The 25,418-nt window shown below is 30.8% G+C and overlaps 1 protein-coding gene across 2 annotated transcripts in view; it reads right to left on the reverse strand.

Annotated features, from left to right (window-relative positions):
* Nucleotides 1–25,221, reverse strand: part of LOC118199498 (metallophosphoesterase 1-like) — a 53,390-nt gene extending 28,169 nt beyond the window's left edge. Inside the window, exons 1-6 of one of the 2 annotated variants that reach the window (XM_035371381.2) lie at nt 25,178–25,221; nt 21,342–21,452; nt 21,014–21,159; nt 17,407–17,477; nt 11,705–11,846; nt 123–309 (exon numbers count right to left, since the gene is read on the reverse strand). In XM_035371381.2, the coding sequence (XP_035227272.1) occupies nt 123–309; nt 11,705–11,846; nt 17,407–17,477; nt 21,014–21,159; nt 21,342–21,440 (645 nt within the window). In that variant the 5' untranslated portion in view covers nt 21,441–21,452; nt 25,178–25,221. Of the gene's footprint in view, nt 1–122; nt 310–11,704; nt 11,847–17,406; nt 17,478–21,013; nt 21,160–21,341; nt 21,453–25,065 lie in introns of both variants that reach the window. The other variant, XM_035371382.2, reaches the window with a different exon arrangement.
* Between the last annotated feature and the right edge of the window lie 197 nt (nt 25,222–25,418).

Here is a 25,418-nt window from a genome sequence, read left to right on the forward strand (position 1 = left end):
ACCATTAGTAATTAAAAGAACCTTAACATTCTTCTTTTAGTTCATATAAAAAAAAATCTTGGATTACAAAGAAAGTAATTTCTTATTTTTAAAAAAGTAGCTAATTAAGAGACTAATTTTACCTTGGCACATCTTAATTTTTCATGTATTTCTTTAAGCTTTTCTTCAGCAGGTTTGCAAAGAAAACAATTATCACCTTGTAATGCCATGCTATTGACTAAAACAAATATATTTCCATTTATAGTTAACATTTCAACAGCTGATACATTGAAAGATTTTTCAAAACGTTCTTTGAGCCGGCGTGACACTCTGAAAAAGAAAAAATTAATATGTGAAAATTACAGATTTACTAAAACACATAATAAATTTCATCAGTATATACAAATTACAAACCAATTATACAAACAAATATATTAATTAATATATATGCATGGACCAAATAAGTTGTCCTTCTTTGCAAGAATTAAGTATACAATTTTTAAATCTCTCATTTATAATAAAAATAATTATGTGAAATGTTTGTCCCAATGCATTATCTTCAAAAATAATTTTATAGATTTTATACAGAATCACCAATAACTGAAATATAACATTCTTTATTTTGATCATCATTTTAAAAGTAAAACAACTCTTATTAAGCTAAGATGTTTTGAACTGATAAATGAAAGAAAAGATAAACCGAAGAAATATGAGTGTTTTAATGTTCTTAAACCTAAGTACATAAATAGTGAACAAACCATGGTAAAAGTGGTTTATTCTTGATTAATAAACTTAGAATGATAATAACAAAAAATTATATGATCATAGTATGTTACTAGCTTCATTCACACACATAAAAAACGGTATTTTTTAATCACATTAGTTTCATGAATGCTTTTATATTCTTTAAGTGCACAAAATATCAAAGTAAAAATAACATCCTGAACAAACAATTATTAGAGAGTTCAAATAACAGGAATCAGCAACAATTTTTATAAATTTACAGTTCTGGTATCAAAGGTTTGACACACAATCTTCTTTTTCAGTTGCCAAAGAGAATATGACAAAAGAAATGTCTGTGCTTATCAGTGAGAACAATACACTAGAAAATTTGAAAGATCCATCAAAAAATGAAAACACAACTACTAACATCATCTATTTATGAAAAATGAAAACAACTATGAAATAATTTCTTGAAAAGAAAATTCAGATTGAAATTTGGAATATTATTAAGGGGATCTGAAAGATTTTTATAAATATGAAATACCACTAGAAAATATATTTTGCCAGTGGAAGACACTTTTTGAATAATTTTGGCTTCCAAAAAGAATTTTTTTTTTTTTTTTAAATTTTTAAATGAACATGTTGAGCAACAGAGGATTTATGCTTCATATTCCTTAGTATTAATTTTAAGATTTAGAAGAACAACAAAGTTATTAACATTATTTTTAACGGTGGAATGTCTTCTTTGATGGCAAGATGAAAATTTTTTGAAGCCTTTAAAAACTTTCAACTTGCCACTAGTCAGAAATAACATTTATAACCTTATCCTTATTCCATTTAATCCTTCTTCCAATTACAAAATTACATGGATTCTCCAGAATTTCAATTTTCACATCAGCTTTTTTCAACTATCAATAAAATCTGTTATTTAATTCTTAAAGTTTCCATTTCTGACTTCAATTCTTGTGGAATTCTTAGCATATCTTGTTAATGCAATTTATATATTGACCAAACTAAAAGAGTACTAGAGTTTTGCATTAGGGAGCATGAATCTTATGTCCGACAAAAAGAAATAAACAAATCTTTGACAACTAATAATTGTTGGAAATTTAATCACAGTGTTGATGAGTCTGCAGATATTAATAAAAAAGTTGGTGAATTGGATTTTCTTGAAGCTTTTCACAATCACAAATATTTATCTTGCTTAGTTAATGACTAATCCACTTCTTTCTAATGCTTTTAAAATTCTAGCAAGTTAATGTTTCCCATTTTGTTACTATTTCTGTGGATAGATGTACTATCTTCTTGTTAATTTTACTCTCCCCTCCTTTTTTTTTTGTTAAATACAGCCTCCTTCTTTATAGAATTTCTTTTCTCCTGATGATGAAGAACCTGAATCTGTCATCCTCAAATGTCTTGGTTGAATTATACACCAAATAGAAAGTCATTGCTTTGCGTAATTTTATGTTTTACTTTGGAAAGTTTTTTTCTCTCTTTAATGATGTCATTTACTACGCATAAAACAAAACTGATCTTTGTGAAAGCTGCAGAATTTGTGATCTTTGAGAAGGAGGAGTTAGCACAGATACTTTAAAATAATTTTCATTATTTTTTTCTGTCAAGTATCATCTATGTGCCACTTTTGCTAGCGAATATCCATGATAACAAATTTCTTATAAATGTTCTTAACTATAATTGCCTTATTCTCTTTTAGAGTTTTAAAGTAAAAGTACATAATATGTTTTAAATGAAGTAATACTTTCTTTATTCATTGGTTGAAGTACACTAATGTTCAGGAATGAAGAAAGCAATTTTTGTTCTTGGATTAAAGTATAAAACTCGAAGACCCTTGCCAACAGCATCACCAGTGTTTAAAAAAACTTAAGTTTAGTGATAATAACACTCAGCTTCTGGCATACAATAATGACTAATAGAGTTTTCAAACAAAGAAGTGAGAATTCATTTTCCAGATAACTAGCGCAAGTGATAATAACACTCACCTTCTGGCGTACAATAATGACCAAGAGAGTTTTCAAACAAAGAAGCGAGAATTCATTTTCCAGATAACTGGAAAGCTAGATTTAAATTCGTTCTTCAGATTATGGATTCTCAGGGTTCTCTAATTTCAGTTTAACAATCAATACTTATAGTACCACAAAATATTAGATACAGCAGTACTCAACTGCAAAGTTCAAAGCATCAAAAAGTGCACTAATACATCAGTGACAGCAATTTTATACCATTCAATATACCATGTATTGTGACTTCATTTTTTGATCGATTTTATGTAAAATTTTGACTTATTGTTGAATTCTTAATGAATGGATCAAGACAGATTTTACAATTTGGCAATGACAGATGATGAAGAATCTTCTTTCAGGAAAGAAGAATTATCTTTAGAAAAAGATTTTCGAATAATCACAAAATGAAGTTATTTTTAAGTGCTAATGCAATACACACAAACAAAATCATCACGATCCAAAAGAAGAAATCAATAATCATTCATGTTCTCAGAAATACTTATAGAATTCTCTTATATTTTTCTAAAATATTTATGCATAATTTTTAGTAGTAATATTTCTTAAAAATATCATTAGGACTGCATTATTATTTCAGGTTACATTTAATGTCAGTATTTATGTTTGATGATGACTGCTACTATATTAATAGAAAAAAAGTATTAAGGTAGCCTATCCTCTGAAATTTAGATCCAGGACATATTATCTTTTCTTATGCATTAAATATTCCTTTGTGCATATTTTTTTTAAAGAAAAGTCATATTCTGTCAGCGTTAAATACAGTTTTCGGAATGCTAAAGATAGTTTTTAGAACAACTATCTTTAGCATTCTGTATCTTTAGCAGAACAACTATCTTTAGCACTCTTTGAATCATTTTCTCTAATTATCTGGGAAATAAAAGGACTGATTTTACATCAGCACTCATAGCTCCACCAGACACTGCAGTACTGTTAAAATCACAGTACTGTTTGAAATGATTAAAGCAACTATTTTTTGCTTTGCCTTTTAAAGTGAAAATCTCATTTTTCAGTTCGTGCATGCATGTTAATTATTAAAAAAAAAAAAAAAAAAAAAACTGCCAGTACGTAAAATCAAAACAGCAGCATACAAATAATTCTTACTTACTTGATAAGTAAAAACTGGAAAAAAAAAAAAAAAAAAAAAAAAAAAAAAAAAAAAAAAAAAAAAGATTATTCAAACATATACTTAGCATGCCACATTACTGAGTTTCTACTTTCATTTCCTCATTACCTTAAGAGAGAAAAAACACATTTTCTCCTTTTTTTCCACCGAGTGATGCCAAATGTATGCAAAAAATTCCTTCTGAGTGAGCTTAAATAAATAAATAAAAAAAATTTCTTCTGCAAGTAGGATCAAGTGATTTAAGAGCAACAGATATAAGAGGGGATGTTAACAAATTCTTCTCATGAATTTAAATATATTATTCATTACAAATAAGATCAGTTTATTACACATTCATTTAAAAAATTAAACATAATATATATTCTATTGCCATAATATTGTTACGAATTTGGTATTTAAAAAGCTAATGTTAGTTCAATTATAAATTAAATGGTTTTATTTCTCGCGCAGTGCAGCACGTGACGAATATTAAAAGAAAGCTAAGCCGGAAAAATTAAAAATACAAGAGCGCGTGCGTTAAATAAATAAATATCTCTTTTTGATTTCGAGAAAGTGCTGGAAAATTCTAGCGCGTGATTTTAAAATCTTATAAAAGGAGGAAAACATCTCAGTTTGCAGTAGTTGCTTAGTTTGTTGTTGTTTAGAAAACTGCCGTTGTTGATTATAGCGAATTCGCGGATTAGCGTTCTTTAGCTGTTTTGAATTACGTTCTATTGTACATTTAAGTAGTTAAAAGATAACTATTGTGAGATATTGTGATACTGCATGATAATTTGAGAAAATTTAAGCATTTCTGTTGTGATAATAATAAATTTTTGTTCATTTTTCATCGGACTTGTGCATTCATTTCATAACGAACCCGTACGCACGCAACAATTTTTGGTGTCAGGAGTGGGGTTTTGAATGCCAATCACAAGAGCGATGGAAGAACAGTTAAAACAATTCATGGTAGCCTTTGCTACATTTAAAGAAGAAATGAAAGACTCTGTTAAAGAAGAAATTAGGTCCGTTAAAGAAGAAATGAAGTTGGGCCAGGAATCCGTTAACCCTTTGCGGCATGGTGGGTCAATATATGTCCCACCTAATTAATATTTATTTTCTCACTTAGCAATTTCCGTTAGAAATTTTCTAATCTTTTAAAAATAATCTATTTTAGTTATTATTTTTCTCAGTATATGTTACTACTATACCAGGGCTTAAGTTTATAAACAAAAAATATTCAAAATAGGATCACAAGAGTGATATCCATGTATCTCGCATTTTTCCATATTTTAAAAATTTTGGTATACAATTTATGATATGTATGATTCTTTTTAATATTCAAAGGTATTTTATTTTCAAAAATCTTAATTGGATTCAATATTTTATAACATTAATTTTGCAGTTGAAATAAGTGGGTTAAAATTTGTCCCACCACACACTTGAATTTCCGCTCAATAGATGGCAGCACTCACGATTATTTTTTCTTTTCTTTTTTGCATCTACTTTTTTGGTGATTGTGCGCGCTTTTACATCCGTTGTATGCTCTGATGTGCTAAAATGTCTAGAAAAAAATTAACAACTCAGGAAGCTTTGGATCTTTTTGCTGAATTGCCATCCGATTGTGACTCAAATGCTTCAGATGTCAGTTCTGATTTAGATGAAATTGAAATCCAGGAGAGAATAACTGAGGTTGAAGTTATTGCTGAAGAAGAAAGGGAAGTAGTTATAATTTGTTTCGCTTTTTAAAGACACAGACCCATCTATGCACGTGACACTGTAAATATGGATCGGAAGTATCTACCCAAATTTTAAAAGACAAATTTATGTCAAGAGAATATACAGTCAAAAGTCGTTAATTCGGACACCCATAATTCGGAATGATCTATAATCCGGACATCAAAACTAAAAACTTTCTGCGCATGCGCCACGTTGACACATGCGCAGAGGCGTTCATGCGTGCGCGTAAGACCTTTTACGACTGCGCATATGAGTGTGCGCAAGTGCAGAATACGTTTTTGCATTTTATGTATAATGGACGTATAAGCTAAAATTATCTAATTATCTATTTCAGTTAATGTTGATGATTGCGTTGTTCTTTAATTTTCGAATTGCATCTGGCTTATTATTTTTTGCAGACTGTAAGAGCAATTTTATAAAAGTAAGCTTAAACTTTCGATTATATCAAATAGAATTTCCGATATATATTTGTTAATATGTAAAGGATCTAAAGCGAAAGTATGTTTTGAAATCCGAAATCTGTTTATCAATTTCACGCTGCTCGGCGGCGGGCGCCTAATGAATTGGAAGTTGATTTGTCAGCACTATCCTTATCTTCAGCGCAGATGTTTTTATTTTATTTGGCTTATAATTCCTTACCAAATGTAGTATTTCATCTCGATATGCTCCGTCTTTGATATGATTTAAAACAAGTTCCTCGTCATTATATTTCGCTTCCGATAGCGAAGAAAAGTGACAGAGGTTATTGAAAACAAAAAAATTTCGATTGACAAATTAGTCGGTGTTCTTGACACAGCAATTATAGGACTTGAACGGTGGAACTTTGTAATTGAACAAGAAATTATGTCTGTTTAATAGAATTAAAGAGAAAGTATTATCACATGAAACGAAGCAAAACTTAAACAACTTACATTGAAAGAAATGTTTAATAAAGTAAACAAATAAATATTAAGCTTTTTCTTTTTGCAAATTTTGATACTTTTTAGATCATAATTGTTCTTTATTTCATAAATTACGGTTTCGTATTTTTAATTTTAGAATTTCTGCATGCCATCTTACGAGATTTAAACTGATGATCTATAATCCGGAAAAATCGATAATCCGGAATCGCCGAAGTCCCGACGAGTCCGAATTAACGACTTTTGACTGTATAGACTTTTCAGTTAGCGATGATTCAATTTATTGCATAAAATGGAAGGATAAAAGATGCGTTTCTATCCTGTCTTGCTTGGAAAAGGCAACTGAAATGAAAGAAATTAATAGAAAAGAGCGAGATGGAAAGACAAAAAAAAAAAAATAAAGTACTGTGCCCAAACAGCATTATTCCATACAATAAGAATATGGGATATGTCGACTGATTGATCAATTGACAGACTATATGAAATAGACCGCAAAGCAAGAAATGGTGGCACATGATTTTTTTTTTACTTTTTAGATGCAAGTATAGTAAACACATTTAGTCAAGTTTGTTTGATCAACTGACAGACTATATGAAATAGACCGCAAAAGCAAGAAATGGTGGCACATGATTTTTTTTTACTTTTTAGATGCGAGTATAGTAAACACATTTAGTCAAGTTTGTTCGCGAACCTGATCATGATGTAAAAACAATGAAAGATTTTCTATCCTCAGTTACAGAAGGTCTAATGGCACTTGCAGGCAAGAAAGAGCTGAAAAGAAAACTGAAATCCCCAGTTCAAATAAAAACTAAAATCCCGTTCGTACAACCAGAAAAAAGACTAAAAAATGTAAGTAAAATGCCAAAGAGAACGAGCAGGAGAAGATGTGCGTATTGCAGCATATCGAAAGAAGAACGACGAACATTTTGGATCTGTGAAACATGTGAAGTGCCTCTATGCTTACAAAAGAATGAAACAACATGTTTTTCAAAGTTTCATGAAAAATGATTTTTTTCAATTTTAATCATATATAAATGTTTTTGAATCAAGTGCCAATTTTAATATTTTATTTAGTATCATATGTACGAGTATCAAATTTTAATCTTAAAATAATATTCAAAAAAATATTTTCTTTTGTTCCTAAAATTTAAAAATATTAAATATATACTATATGCAAAATTTTACAAGTCATGCATATATGCAAAAAGTACAAAATGCATTTTAGTGTGTTTATTATGAATATTTTAGAATGCACGCTTTATTTTGTTTATTCATTCCACATATGATTTTTTTTTTCCTACTATACACCAATATGCCATAAGACATGTGCTAGTTGCATGGTGGGACAAACGGTATCCCACCTTCCACCGTAAAAAATAAAAGCGCAGAATTTTTTCAAGCCTTAAAGGCACTTAAGTAAGTCCATCTGACTTATTCTAAGGCATTTTTTTAAAGATTTAAATATATTTTAAATATGCGTGTCGCAAAGGGTTAAAGGAGAAATCAAATTGTGCCAGGAATCCGTTAAAGGAGAAATGAAATTGTGCCAGGAATCCGTTAAGGAAGAGATGAAATCTCTTAAAAATGAGATGAAAGCAGGTCAGGACGAAATGAAAAGAGAAATTACCTGCGTAATAGAAAATAAATCTGAGGCTATGGAAGGCAGAATAGACGCGGTTGAAACTAAAGTTGGACAAATAGAAGAAAGAGTTTCTTCGGTAAAAGAACAAGTAGAAGAAAGAATTTCTTCTGTAAAAGAACATATAGAAGAGAGAGTTTCTGCCGTCGAACAACAAATTGATGACAGGGTTTCTGCTGCCGTCGCCAAAGAAGTTGACAGCCTAAAGAAGTGCATAGCGACGGTAGGAAACAATTCTGAAGGTTTCAAATTTTTATCGATGCCTGCTCGTTTCGTTCTGAAACTATCTACATATGATAGGAAGACCTCCTGGCAGGTGTATAGGACACAATTTTCTATTGTTGCGGATGCGAATGGATGGGATTCCCAAGCTAAGGCCTGTCATCTCGCCGCTTTTCTGAGAGCAGACGCAGCGGATATCCTGCAGACGCTTCCCGAAAATCAAAGGCTAGATTTCGAAGCTCTATCCGGCGCTTTGGAGCTGCGCTTCAGCGAGAAATGTTTAAAGGACTACAGCAGGATTCAATTAAAATCCCGTCAACAGAAGCCCACCGAATCACTCCAGGAACTCGCCACGGATGTTGAAAGGCTGTCCCACCTCGCCTTTTCGGGGTGCTCGACAGAAACAAGGGAAATCCTGTCCCTGCAATATTTCATCGATGGCATCCGGGACCCTGAAATACAGAAAGCACTGCGAATGGCGGATGTTAAAGATCTGAAAAGTGCTTTATTGTATGCCATGAAATTTGAGGCAGCCCAGCAAGCCACCCGTCGAGACCGCCATCCAGTCAGAGCTGCTCAAGTCCAGGAGCCAGGGGATCAAGTCACTGCTCGTCTAGACGATTTAACTAGACAACTGAATGCCTTGACAGAATATTGGTGACAAGAAACCGACCGTAAAGTGCTGGAACTGCGGTGCTGAAGGACACATCAGACGGAATTGCAGAACACCCCAGGGTACGGAATATAAAACAGATGATTTTACCAGACAAGTCAGTGGCTTGAGACGGAACATAAGTGAAAAGAAACTAATTCTAAAATGCTGGAACTGCGGAGTTGAAGGCCACATACGAAGAAATTGCAGAACATCCCGAGGTACGGAAAATAAGACCATTTCCCAGCAACGACGCAGTAAACAAATTAGTGACCATATCGAGGAACAGAGGTTGTCAGATAATGAAAAACCTTGTTTTAAAGCACTTAAAATTTATACAGTGAGTGGCAACAGTAACGGAATGTCCATTAATGGGAATATCGATGGAGTTCCTTGCGATATGATCATTGACACAGGAGCTAATGTTACCATCATTAGGAAAGATTTAGCTGAACAGTTTAAAGATAAACTTATTTGGACGCCATCCTGTGTTAACCCTTCAGACTGCGTCTGGTGATAAGATCGACATAACTGGGAAGTTAAGCGTAAACATCATGTTTGGAAGTGCCGCCTACCATCACACGGCTTATGTGGCGGATATCACAGATCCATGCATACTTGGATTGGACTTTTTAAGGAAATACAATTTTTCCTTAGACTTCAAAAACAACAAACTGCTTTCAGGATCTGAAGACATGACTATCCATCCTAAGAAGGGATCCTCACCTGGAAATGCCGACGCTTTGTCCAAAAGAACCATCTCGAGAAACAGCCGAAATCATGCTAGGGTCGAAAAGAAACACCAGACTACCAGCTATTCTCCATCTCAGATGCTCTTCGGTCGAGACCTTCGTCTGCCTTGTGACCACCTGTTTCATCGCCGTACGGATGCGCCTTCATCGCCTGAGGAACACATCCAAGATGTCAAGGCCCGTTTTGAAGTGATGCACCGTTCCGCACGAAAGCGAGTGAACTTGGCGATGGAGAAAGTGAAGACCAGGTACAACGCGAGAGCTACTGGACATAGATTCAACAAAAGAGACAAGGTGTGGTTGTGGAACCCGATTCAAGGAAAAGGACTCAGTCCTAAATTACAGTCACCTTCGGATGGTCCATATACAGTGCTGAACACGAATGACGTCGTGGTTCGGATCCGTGAGTCTTCGAACTCTTACGACAGGTTAGCTTATTACTATGGCCATAGTACGTAATGTAAATAATTGTAAATAGTATCAGACCATGGTCCTTTTTGTTTATAAATGTGTATTTGATTTGTATTTAGTATTTGATAGCATTTGATTTGTTTAAGTTAGTTATTGCTTATTGCATTTATTGTTTATATTGTTTGATATTGTAATGTAATGTTTATGCCTCAGTTGCATTTATGCCACAGTTGTAAGTTTAGCTTCCTGTCCAGGGATTGTACTGCCCGGGACGTGCAGTCCTTGGGAAGGGGGCAGTGTTACGAATTTGGTATTTAAAAAGCTAATGTTAGTTCAATTATAAATTAAATGGTTTTATTTCTCGCGCAGTGCAGCGTGTGACGAATATTAAAAGAAAGCTAAGCCGGAAAAATTAAAAATACAAGAGCGTGTGCGTTAAATAAATAAATATCTCTTTTTGATTTCGAGAAAGTGCTGGAAAATTCTAGCGCGTGATTTTAAAATCTTATAAAAGGAGGAAAACATCTCAGTTTGCAGTAGTTGCTTAGTTTGTTGTTGTTTAGAAAACTGCTGTTGTTGATTATAGCGAATTCGCGGATTAGCGTTCTTTAGCTGTTTTGAATTACGTTCTATTGCACATTTAAGTAGTTAAAAGATAACTACTGTGAGATATTGTGATACTGCATGATAATTTGAGAAAATTTAAGCATTTCTGTTGTGATAATAATAAATTTTTGTTCATTTTTCATCGGACTTGTGCATTCATTTCATAACGAACCCGTACGCACACAACAATATCATACACATTAAATTTGAAAATACTAGAGCAATCAAAATCTAACTCAAATTCTGTTTGTTTTTTATGACAAAACATTCAAGACCTATTTTGTTAAGGAAAGGAATGACTGTTTTTTATGACAAAACATTCAAGACCTATTTTGTTAAGGAAAGGAATGACTTCACATGGGACTTTCTAAAGGATTGCATTATGCAAAAGTAAAACACATTAAGGCCTCTGTGGAGGATTTTCAATGGAAAACTGGCTAATATTCACATAACACAAAAAAATCGCAAAAATATATAAGCAGCCAACCTAGTCAGTAAGATTAGAACTTGAGTCAAATTGTTAGAATTCAAGAATATTACCAACTATTCAAAGATGGGAAATCTTTTTAACAGAAACTGGTTCACATTTACATTACACATCAGGAAAATCATAAAAATGTATTAGTTTATTACATAAAAACACTTGTAAAAAATACACACTTTTAAGAAATATTAGAATGCATTACAACAATTTTTTTTAATATAATTTTAAGCAAACACCAAAGTATTAAATAAAGAACTACTTTTAATTAAAAAAAACTATTGTTTAAGTGAAAGCTACAACATAGTTAGTAATAACAACATAAGTTGTTAATTACAAAATTAATCTTAGTAATTACAACATAATTAGCAACAATAAGATATTAATGTTCATTAAAAAATTCTTGCCAAATTATTACAAAAACTATAATACTTTTCTAATTAAAAAAAGTTTAATTACCTATAATGAAATCCTATATCATGGTTTCCTATCACAACATACAACTTTGTATTTTCTGGAACGCTAAATAAACTGTGAAATCTTTTAACGTAATTATTAAACTCCTCTTCACTGCAATGATATCCTTCATCAAAAATATCACCTAAAAATAATAATAGGCTAATCTTAATACATAAACAACAACTCTAATCTAATAAAACTAAGTATACATTCTCCCTCCCCTTAGAATAAAAAACAAACTTACTACTGCAGTTTAGTGTCATATTTAAAAATTTAAATATAGTTACTGAAATGATTTTACATATTTTTATGTCATACTATTAATAAAATACTGAAAAGAGAAAATACTTAAACATTCATAATAGCAAACATAAAGAAGTTTTAATAATTTTACAATTGAGAGATATTTTCAAATACAGCAGAACTCCAATTATGAGAGTTTCAGACACCCAGAACTCATCTGGATAACTTGCTTTTGTTTTTCAGCCAAATAAAGTTATTCTAGTTGATAAGTATACATAAAATATAAACTTTTTATATGCTTCTATTTTTTTTGTCAGTTCAAATGATATAAAAATATTATAGCATCATCAATATTTTTAAGAAGATATTAAATTCAAGAGGATTCATGTGCATTATAGCATATAAATACATTGCTATCAAATTCTTGTGGATTAATCCACAATCTTTGATACATAATTATCCTATTAACATCAGCAGAGAAGCCATTATATAATGTTTATAAATCTACTATAGTTTTTTTACACGTGAAAGCTTACAAAAATTCATTTTTATTTCTTTTTTAAGTTGAAACAATTATGTATCACGCTTAGGCAAATAAAAAGTAAGTTCGTAATTTAATATTGTGAAAAGTCTGTGCTCTGCATTTGGTTTAAACTCATTTGCACAGAGCCGACTTAAGATACACTACTTAAGCTAAAATGTGCACTAATGAATTAACTCTTGTGCATGTATCACAACCACTTTTCAAGACAATATTTGCACATGAAGTTAGCAAAGCAACAACCTTGTGTTTGGTGTCAATTTAGTCAAGATCTTGATAGATTTTGAAGGAAACAGGTACAAATCCCTCTTCATCAGAAGCAAAAAAATCTGCAAGACTGGAAAGCAGCAGGTGCAATGGTTGTATTTATACACTATGGCAGAGGTGAGGAACGTGCAGGCTCAGTGAGTTTCTCATATGACCTCTAGCTCTTATATTAATTAATACTTAATTACATAGCTTACGACAATTTGAAAATTAATAACTAAATAACGTGAGCATTTTGCATCAGCAAAATCTTTCTGCAAAAATAATTTTTTTGCAAGACACTCTGGATAGAGATATTTCAATTGCCAACTATATTCGTGATTACCAACTATACTTGTGTAAATGCAATGCATCATCGTGAATTTCCTCAGATGCTAAGATGATGCATTTTTGTGTGATATTATGACAAAACAAAACAAATTAAATATTTGCCTGCAAGGTAAAACAAAGCATATATATGACATGTGGCAAAAGATACAAGCATTTCGAAAAAAATTTACATATTTAAAAACTTTGCTCTCTTGCTTGGATATATCTTCAGAACACTTCCAGGAGCTAGCAAAAATGTAAAAATAAAACATTCAATGAATATGTAGGTGTCTTGGATTTTTTAATAGAAGAATACACTGAAAGATTTTCAGATTTTGACAAGCACACTTCTGCTATGAAACTAGCATTTGAACCACATGTAGTAGATATATCCAAAGCCCTCACAGAACTGCAAATGGAGATTTGAGTTGCGGTAAGATAGTATCCTCAAATCTCTTTTTTGACACTAAAAAGGATCCCACTAAAATCTATAAAAATACTGTTGAATATCCATGTCTACGAGAGCCTGTATGCCGTTTACTTTCCTGCTTTGGAAGTACTTACTGCTGCGAGTCAACATTTTCTCTCATAACAAAAATTTTATCTAGTTTAAGAATGGATATTACCAATCTTCATTTAGAGCAGTGTTTCTTAAACTTTTTTCAGTAGCGACCCCTTTTTATCACTGAGATTTTTTCGCGACCCCCAGGACCCCATAATATTTACAAACATTTTGTGGGATCCCATAAGCATGGTGCAAATCCACATGCATGAGTGAAACTGTCAAGTTTTTCACTTGTACTGTAATATAATACTGCAGTTTTAGGTCATTAATTTCTAATTTTAAGATATAGAACTATGTGCAAATTTTAAATAAGTTACAGATGAAATGATAGCATCACATGCAAAGCAAGAAAAATGAACGTTTATATTATAAAAAGAATGTGTTGAAACTTTTTTTTTCCTTTGTCTGTATTGTCTTATCTTTATCTATTTTCAGATACATTGTGTAAAAACGTTTGGTAATTATCAAATTATTATAAGTGAAATATCGAAACTGCTAAAAGTTTTGGCATTCCCCTGCTACAGGTCCCACAACCCACAGTTTAAGAAACCCTGATTTAGAGGATCCTTTGAGGCTGTGCGTTACAAAACTTGAACCAAATATTAAATTACTTTCAGGCAAGAAACAAATGCAAATATACCACTAAAGTTTTCCATTGAATTTTAACATTATTTTACATAATGTTGTTAAGTTGATTTTTTATAACTTTATATTATTACTTTTCTATTGTTTTTCCTTACAATGTAATAAATTTATTGAAAAATACTTCTGCTTTATTATTTTTATTTGAAACAGTATTTAAATATATGTAGTTGTTTATTAAAAATGATTAAAGATTAATGTTATAGTAATAAGTAATGAGATGGATGTTAAGAAGTTAGATAAGATGTTTATAATAGGCCTTATGAGAACACAAAAATATTTTACATTGTAATTTTTTTAATAAATTACTTAATGTTTTTTTGCATTATTTGTATATAATGCAATAAAGTGATAAAACTATAAAAAATTATAATAATTTCACAAAAGTTGCATTTATGGGTATATCAACTAATGTGACCTCCTTCATGACTGCCTAATTTAAATGCGGCCCCTCAGGGTAAAAAGGTTCCCCACCTCTGCCCTATGGCAATAAATTGAATGAGAAGGTTGCACCCTCTGTCCGCAAAAATATTAATGAAATTGAAAAATTATGTTAATAGAATTTTGAAAGTGTTAGGAAATACTGGATTGCACTTAAAGCCATTAACTAAACAAGATAAATCTATATGAATAATTTTTGCAGAGGCAAATTCAAAATTATGGTTAATTTTTCTTTTACAATGTTGCTGATATATGACCGCTGTGGCTGCTGCTTTCCAGTCTTGCTGATTTTGTTTGCTCCTGACGAAGAGGGACCTGTACCTATTAGCCCTAATAATCGATTGAGAGCATGACTAAATTTGCACAAAGTTGTTGCTTTGCTAATTTTCTGTTTCACTTTGGCATGTTTCTTTTCTGTTTTGATAATTTGAAGAGTTTAATTTGAGCTGTATGCAATGCAGTTGATTTTAAATTATGTTTTTATGTAATTACAAAATAATTTTACTTGTACTTAAATATTGGTGATCTTAAAAATAATTTTATAATGATGATTGCACTGATGATTTAAATTACATTTGTTCCATCTGGAGAATATCATACCCAAATGAATCGATTCATTAAAAATACACTGTCATGTCTCTGTTGTTATGAGTTCTTACATTCCAAGATACATCCTTTGGAACATAAGAAATATCTTGTAAGATTTTGTTCGGTTTGTTCAAAACAAAGAAAGAAGAGTGACATCACTCAGGAATACAAATGTTGGTGTCTTTACAAATTTTTGCTTCAAGAAACATTATACAGAAATAAATAGTAAATACAAATTCAATTAAACTCAAACGAAAAAAAAAAGTTTATTAATAAACACGCCAACTTTTGTTTACTTGGTAAATGAGTATTTTATGGTTTGTAAGATTAATAATATTAATATATTTTTCATTTTTCTGTTAATGTGATGCAGTCAAATTCCAGTTTCCATTGATTCAGCACTTACAGTTCAGAGTGACAGTAATAGTGTTACAAGTTGTGCTAGTAAAGTAACACCAATCCTTACCATAGCCAAAATATAGACTATCAAAGCCACCTCATACCATTATGTAAATACTATCTGCATGATGTAACTAAATACAATGACTGTAAATATTTACTACAGCACCCTATGTTTATTCTGAATTTGCAGGAAATGTTTCAGACTCCGAGATTGTACCCAACTTATGCCATATATATGATAAGTTTAATTTACATTTTGAAGTTAAGTACACCTTACATTATATCTTCATTTTTCACTTTCACCTTTATGAATTTATAATTCCATAATAGATACAAGGGAGAGTATACACTATTTTACATAACTTTATTTAGTAGTATAATATAATGTGGTATTGTGAAAAGAACACTATGTTATTACATTATTTAATGTCAGTAATGTCTCATTTGCATACTTTATCAAATAAATTCTAATTATGTATGTTATATGAAGTACTGTTTCATACAGCATTTGTTATTATCCACAGTTTCATGAATACATGAAATTTTGGAATGTATTACCTGTGAATATTGGGATACTATTATATATTCAGGTATCTACTACAGTACAAAGTCTATAATCCGGACGTCCATTATCCGGAATGATCTATAACCCGGACCTCAAAGCCACAACCTTTTTTTTTTATGCTTTACGCATGTGCGTTTAATGCACGCTTCCGATAGTGAAGAAAGTGACAGAGAGGTTATTCAAAACGAAAAAAATTTCAATAGACAAGTTAGTCAGTATTCTCGACACAGCAATTACAGGACTTGAACAGTGGAACTTTGTAACTGAACAAGGAATTATGACTGTTTATAGAATTAAAGAGAAGCTATTAGCACAAAAAACGAAGCAACTTAAACAACTTACATTGAAAGATATATTTAATAAAGTAAACAAATAAATATTAATTTTTTTTGTAAATTTTGATACTCTTTAGATCATAATTGCTCTTTATTTCATAAATTACTGTTTCATATTTTTAATTGTATAATTTCTGCATGCCATCTTGCCAGATTGAAATTGATGATCTATAATCCGGAAAAACCCCTAATCCGGAATCGCCGAAGTCCCGACAAGTCCGGATTACGGACTTTGTACTGTATATTCTTTTAGGTGTTTCTGAAATTATTTCCAAACTGGTGCATCTTAATATTCCAGAAAATTATTCATTTTTCTATTCATTTCCCATTTCCAATTATTATTATTATTATCATCCAATATTCCAAAATGACTGCCAGGTGAAAGATCATAGGAATAAAAATATTAGTTAACTAAATAATCATAGTAGAAACAAATTTCAATACATGAAAAAATAAAAATTCTCCCGCTTTCTTTACAATAAATAATGCTTTGGCCTATGGAAGGGGGAAGAAGACCCAGTTCAAGATTTTTCACATATCTTTATAGTTCTAATTCCAGATAGCACACGTACTTGAAGTTCAATTGCATTTGAAAAAGGAAAAATTCATTAAAAAACAATTACAACAAAAATTTAATGCAATATTTGTAGCAATATAGAAATACAAAAATTGTTAAAGAAATATTTATAACTAACAGAAACACAATCAAAATTATTAAATATACAAACTAGATATAAAGATGTGATTTGCTTGCTATTAATTACTATAAAATAAATACTTTTAAATTAAAAGTCAAATAAATACCTAAAATAAAGACAACTTGTGGATTATGAAGTGTCATAGTTGTTTGAAATGTTCTATACATTTGCCACTCCCTGAAAAGAAAAACTTCTTAAGTAATATCTTAAATACTTAGGATACATAAAAGTATATTTTTTTGGTACTGTTTGGGTTTAGAGAATTTAGAGAAGTATGATTAATGCAGAGGCATGAAACTGCAGGTATCATTTAAAATGTCTGAAAAGATTAGCGTTTTAAGATGCTGCTGCCACCATACACCACATTGATCCAAATAAGAATCTAATTGGTTAGGTTCAGTACCATGTTGAAGTCTGTTTTGCACTGTCCCGTAACTTTTCAAAAGTTTAAGTAAACTAGCATCGGGATCAATAAAATTATGGTTAATGCAGAAATATTCAAATCCCAATCTTCATATCTCCACTCTGCTGCTTCTTTTGAATTGAAGTAGAACTTCATTTTATGGTTTCTTAAGCACTTTCTTCCAGAATGAATGATTCCTCGTTCCTGAAGAAATTGTATGGAAAATGTTTCATCATTAGGTAAGTTCCAAATTTTCAACTCCACGGTAAATACAAGAATAATAAAAATAAAAGTGACCATTACATCTTTAGAATTTGTATTCTCATTGCCAATTTTGAAATGCATTCTTTTACATTTTTAAAATGTAAACATTGTAACAATTTTAAAAGTAAACATCAGCAATTTCATATAAATCAATCTCTCGGTGAGTTTAGTAGAACATTTGGTGACGACTCCAGTCCCGGTAACAGAATAGCACCCAAAAAAGATTGTCGGAAAATTGAAATTGAAGAATAATCATATAAAAACAAAATTTTGAAAATTAAGCTTGCTTAAATTATTATCTATTTTATGAAATACAAAAGGTAAAATGCATTAATTAAAATATGCAAAATACTTACAAAACATTTATTAGAAATGAAGTTTAGTACAGTGGAACCTCGAGATACGAGCACCTCTATATACGAGAAATTCGAGATACGAGGAAAATATGAGCAAAAACTCTAAATACGAGCACTGACTCGAGTAACGAGCAGTGAGCCAGACTGTCAGTATATGTGGCGCCTTTTTCCGATCCGGCTCCACTCGGGGTATCTCCCCGTCAGATCTCTCAGTGTTCTTTCATCTACGTGTGAGTCGCACTTGTGAGTCAATTGTTTATTACATTTAACGTGAAAATAATTATTTCACGATGCTTTCCAAGAAGATTGTTGCCTCAGATAATGCTGCAAAGAAAAATAAGGAAGCCATGGGTGTTGAAATTAAGAAAGAAATCATAGATAAACCATAGATAAGTGTGGTGTAAGAGTGACGGAATGGGTGAAGACTTACAGCCTTTCAATATCGACGGTCTTCACTATTCTGAAGAAGAAGGAAGAAATTAAGAAACTTTATGCAGGCAAAGGAATTACCGTTACTTCCAAGCACCATTCAAAACTCTTAGAAGCTGATAATGTGGATTTACGAGAAGCAGTTAAGGTCAGTGTCTGAAGCTATCATAAAGGTAAACTATGGTTTTATTATTTACCAGTGTTATTTATTAGAAAAAATTGATTTTTATGTTGATATTTTTTGGGATGCGGAACGGATTAACTGGACTTCCATTATTTTCAATGGGGAAGTTTGTTTCTAGATACAAGAAATTCGCTATATGAGCACAATGCTGGAATGAATTAAACTTGTATCTCGAGGGTCCACTGTAAGATAAACTTTGAAACAAGGCTCGATGCAAAGTCCTACCTTGCAATCTTTGCAAATTTTTTTGCCAGTTTCAGTTTCTTTTTCTTTTCTTTTCTTTTTCTTTTTTTTTTTTTTTAGCAACAAACAGCACACTGTCTACGAGGCTCTTTCTTGATGGGATCGCGGGGTTATACGGTTATCGAAATGCCCAGCAGTTAGTCTCATGGGATTGAGAGTTGAACTACACCTCCCAGGGTAAATACTGGAATTTCAATCTGAATACTTCTGACTGCTTAGCTCAATAATTTGCTGTCGGAATTCTGGAAGCATTATATTTTGCAATGGATTATATAGCATTTACAGTTATTGCCAAGAAAAGGATATGAAGTAGGATCTGATGGGATATTTTGCATATCAATTTTGCACTACTGTCGAACGTTTTGAATAGAAAGTGAATCTTAAGATTCATCGTCCACAGAGGAATCCGAGAAATTCTCTTCAGTTTCGCTACAACTATCTTCAATATACTTGAAATCAGATTCAGAACTGCTGTCAGTATCCAAAATATTGTCAGAAATGTACGTTATATCATTTGCCAAATGCTTCCTGCTAAACATGTTTGAACTTAGAAAAGAGCATGCAAAATGGTGTAAAGCATGATCGTATATTTTGCAAAAATATGGACAATAATGTCATCTGTTAACCCAGATCTGAATAAAAAAATTAAACAACACAGAAATGTTGAAATAAAACCATGAACAAGAAAAGAGTGGGTTGCACAGTAAAATGCATGGCAAAAATACATCCCCACGGAAATCGCAGGTTGCGCAAATTTTGCTCCTTCTATGTTGTCTGAGGATATTGCGGGATATGCAGCGAGAGAGTTAATTTAGTAGTTTAGTTATGAAGTATTCCTACTTCTGCTACTACAAGCTCAACAGTATTGATTGCTCAAATCATGCTTACCTAGCTTTGTGATTCAATTTAAAGCGACTGGAACATTTTGCTGCTATTGGAAATTATTTTTACTTTAAAGGTTAAAAATTAAGGTTCTTCTTAACACAGTAAAATAAAATGCATGTTATTTGCATTCCGAAGTACTAAGATTTATAAACATCTAACAAAAACAATTTGCTCAGAAAAACTCAGTAATATTTAAAAATATCTTGAATAAATAACTATTTGGTTTAATTCGATTTGAAATCTTAAATTATACATAATTTAGACATTAGATTGGAGTAATTAACAGTGATAATACATACAAGTGCTATTTACTTAAAGAGAAGAAAGCCTTTGCAGAGTGCTGTTGAAAGGAAACTGATTTCATTACATGGGGGGAAACACTGTGAAAATCTCAGTTGGCCAGTTTATGTATATGCTTTTGATAATTTTAATAAAAAAATTACAATACTTTTAGATTAAAAAATTCAAAAATAATACTTAAATTAACTAAATTATGCGATCAAACCTAAATTTGTTTCACATTTTTGCTAAACAAAATTAAAATAAATGGGCTTACACCAACTTTAAGTATGCACTTCAGAATTACAAACAATTTATTTAAGAAGTACTTATTTTAGAATTCCTTTTACAGTTTATTAACCTATTAACCTGCCCAAATCTATCATGGTAAACTTATAATTTGGTGAAAGCACAAGTATCAAATTTAATAATTTAACACTTTTACCTATCTTTACACGTAAGAATTTTCACAATATAATTAGTTGCTCTTTTTTTTTTTTTTTTTTTTCCTTTTTAACTTGTTACTGTAGGCATTGAAGTGCTAAGGACTGAAAATTTTTAATCTTGGGTACATTTATGAAAATTTAAGGAACTGGCAGTAAATATGCTGACAAGCAATGAGCAACAGAAAATCTACATACAACTGAGTTTCTATGACAGAAAATCTCACCTTCTTAACTTATCAAACCAATGTCCAAAACGAGGTCCTAATAAATGAGTATCTGCTAATAGAGCAGCTTTGACAGTGGAATGCCTAGTATTAGTTTCGATTTGAGGCCATGTGCATTGTAGCAGTACAATATAATAGATCAAAACCTGAAAACCGAAAAGTAAAGGGATTAACAAAAATTACATGCATTAAAAATTTTAATAGATACAAAAGTAGCTAAAATTTGTATTATTAGAAAGCCTAGTAAATTTAAGATCAAAATTATTTACATTATGTCTAGATTTTTTATGCATATTAAAATATTTATAGATTAACTTGAAATGCTTACCTCACAGAAAAAAAGTAAAAATCCAATGAGAAGCCAGGTTTTCCCTATGTGCCACCAGTTTATACAGCGTATGAAACGCATGCCCCTTTGTTTTAACATTCCATTTATAATCTGAAAAGAAAAGTATTGCACATAAAATATGCTCAAACTTTTAAAAAATCTTTTATAAATTTTATTAGTTTTATTCAAAATATGATTCACATATATATGAATCATATAATCAAACGTTAGAAAGGACTATTAAGAATCCTGCACCTAGGCTGCAATTTGAATATATAAAAGTGCAGGTGGAAATTTCACCTATCATTCATTTTTCATATATCTACATAGTATATAGAAATACAAATAATTATTTAAAAGGAAAATTTATAATTCTTCCAGAATTTTCATGCATTATGCTACTGAAAACTGATCAGTAAATATATAAAGAAAGCATATACATGAATAAAGAATATATATGCCATCAGTGCAGGCGCAAAATTCATTTTGGAATTATAAAGTGTGTTAAAGAAATAAATCTTGTTTCCATGCCACAAACATCAATAGAAAATGTATTTTCTAATTAGCTTTAAATAAAATATCTACATAAGTCAAATAAATGTGCCTGCTTATCTGCAAGTCCAAAAGTTCCAATGTTTAGTGAAAACGCAGTGTAGAATTTATTTCAGGCATCTCTACAATATTTAGGAGAAAACAAAGTGTGTTTTAAATCATCTGTGATTTAACGCTTAAGAGATTCCTTTCTTATTTAAAATGAATTTCTGGTACTTGCATATAAACATGACTACCTTGACTCAATTTCGATGACTTTTACAGTTGAAAAGGTAAAAATTATTTATCAGATAAGATAAAAGTTAGCAATTTTCATATATTTTTTAAAAAAAACTTTCTTAAATTATCAATATTTAATGTATGTTAGCAAAAGAATATCAACATGTCTAAAGTAAAACATTTTAAAGACTTTAAAATACAAATTTTAATTATTAAATCAGGATTATATGATATATTAAAAAAATAATAAAATTAATTATTGTCTATAAAACTTTCTAAAACTTGGAATGCAACAACAACAACCAAAAAAAAAAAAAAAAAAAAAAAAAAAGAAACATATGAAAATGCCAAAGTTGCTTGACTGAAGAATTGTGATTAGCATGGTTGCCTGAAAAATGTTTATGCACAATGGCAGCCAGAGTTTGGTAAATTGGTAAGTTTGGAAAATTCTGAAAATTTGCTAACTTCTATTATTCCGTAAACATTTTGCGATAATATATAAGCATCAAATTTTCTGCTCATGCGCTACATAATATAGAGGTTACAGTAATTTAATTTTTGGCACTACAAGATATCACCTGGATAAATTAGTCAACAGATAAAGAAGTTTGATACATAAAAGATTAACAAATATTGAATCAATGGTTAATGTTTTCCTCTCACAACATTCCTAGAAATCAACCATGGACATTAGAAAATGGCAACTTCTAATAGGAAACCCATGTTGAAGTTGCGACTTTAAAAAAGGAGTCGCATATAATTGTTTAGAAAGATTTTAGATCACAAATTTTTAACAAAAATTCTCCTTCAAGATACTCAGCATACGAAGCACAGGAAAGCATCTGGAGAGAAATAAAATAAGAGAAATTTTCGAAAAAGCTGATGTGAAAATTTAATAATAAGGTTATTCCTTTTCCAATAAATAAAAACCGATTTCTTATAATAATTGATTTATAAGGTATTTCTCCCACCTTCTTGACATGCCTTTGTGGTGTGGTGGTCTACTCACTGGATGCGTATTCCAGAGGTCCATGGTTTGATTCCCGGCGAAGGCATTGCATATTTTTCATCTTTTCTGCTTCAAAAGTACCTAATGTCTTCACAGATTAACTCAATGTTTTTAAATATATTATAGTTTCTCATCTGTTAAGCTTTTTATTCCAGTGAATAATTTATGAACACTTTGTATGTTATGGCTAGCAATGATATAACAAAAAATAAGGGCCCTATAGTCACATTAATTTAGCATTCCCAGCTCTTTCACACACAGCAATAGATTTAAAAAGCATTTATAGAGCACACCTAAGCAAATAATCACTCATAAAATTGTAGATAAGTTTTGCCCTACATATGATTTTAATATAGTAATTATGTTCTACACAGTAGAAAGTTTTTTGTGGTGATAAATGGATTCACAACTATTCCTTGTGCTATAATTTGTTTTATATAATTGTTATGTTAATTTTTTTTTTTTTAATTGAAATGAATGTTTGGTCTTGAGATTTGCCTAGAAATGAAGAAGAGGCTATGTTGTTTTCTCAAGAAATATTCTTGGCAAAGACATATTGTGTTAAAATTAACCCCCTTGTGGAACTAAAATACAATTTGAAGTTGAAATGGTTAGGCATATCATTGATCAATAAATGAAGAAAAAGTTACGAGACTGCAAATGCAGTTACTAATTGAATCATGCATTTCTTTTGTTCCTGCCATACAATTTATATACTTATGATATTAGGAAATAATATCTATTGAGTGTTATGAACAAAAGCTTCCTTCGTATGAATTCTAACACAACAGTTGATTGGAATAACTGCATAAGGTATGTTATTTGTTCCTGTTGTTTATGAAATTTGCTCAATAATTTCATGAAAAGAAAAAAATAGATTAAATACAGAATATCTATACAGATTACGGTATGAAATTTTTTGATATTTCAAATAAATTTTTTAACACATTGCTATTGGGCGCTTTGTGTTGGTGCCTTATGGTGGAAGTGGGCGATTTTTTTAAAAATCCTTGCGAATTCCACTTCCACAGGAATAACAATTATTGAAAGAGTTCGATAACAAATTCGACTCAAGATAATTATAAAAAATACAAAATATCACGAAAAAACTCTTGATTTTTGAAAATAATATAGGTTTGCAGTGTGGAAAATACCATTCTTCCTAAGGAAACGTCTAAACACTGATAACTACCCAAATTCACTAAAACGACTCAAAATTCATAAATTCGCAGGCATAATCTGTCATGATGAGCCCATTTTTCGCTATTATTTATGACCTTACCATCCCATACCTAATCTATTGGGAGAATGTTTATAACTGCGAAGTACTATATATAAATAAGCGGCATAGCAAACATGTGTGTAGTAACTCACATTAACTACGTTTCCCGCGTTCTACCACCAGTCCATAAAAAGCGTATTACTACGTTATCCGCCCTCTATATACAGTTTGCGAAAAACGTGATTTTACGTGTCCCAACTACAATGTGTTAATACCTCCATAAGAAGTGCTTCCAAACGATTTTTAGATTTGAAACTGTTTTTTAATATATAGCCATAAAAATCCACATAAAGTATATTTTTATGAAAAGACTACAACCCATTAATGTGTAAAATTTAATATCAATTACTAACATTTCATAAATAAATATCACAGAAAATACTCAAGTTTCATGTAGAATGAAAAATATGAAGAGCAATATCAACGAAACTGCTCAATATGTTATAATAATTTTAAATCACATTCTGTCAGATACGAATTAAATTTTTTTGAAGAAAAGTTTGGCTCAATCGTCTATTAAAACTCTTGCTTAAAAATTAATATAATTTTTTGGCTTTGTTAATATTAATAATACGATAGCTATAGCTCCACACAACCTAACAGCAGTTAACAATCAGCCTCCACAATACAAACGTTAAGCGTAAATAAACAATGTGGCTAACTTTTCATATATACTTCATAATCTAAAAATACAGCATCGAAATCTCCCCTGAAAATAACCACATTAAAAAAAATAATAAATACTGATAACTGGAAAATTATCATGTTACAGACATTTTTCACAACTTTCCAGCCAAGCCATTTATATAAACAAATCAATCTGATGCCATTTTAACATAACAAAATATTACGAAATATTCATTGTAAGATAAATCTACGAAGAAAATATAAGTCTTCTAGGAGCACTTTTTCTCCACAACGGAAATTTTCTTTTTTTCAGCAATGAAAGCAAAAAGAATCTATAGTATTATTGGTGTTTACATATTCTTGATTTTTAGCATTCTGTTCATTACTT

The sequence above is a fragment of the Stegodyphus dumicola genome, chromosome 1, assembly GCF_044657685.1.
Source record: "Stegodyphus dumicola isolate Sdum_Otavi_A_Nest chromosome 1, ASM4465768v1".
NCBI lineage: Eukaryota > Metazoa > Arthropoda > Arachnida > Araneae > Eresidae > Stegodyphus > Stegodyphus dumicola.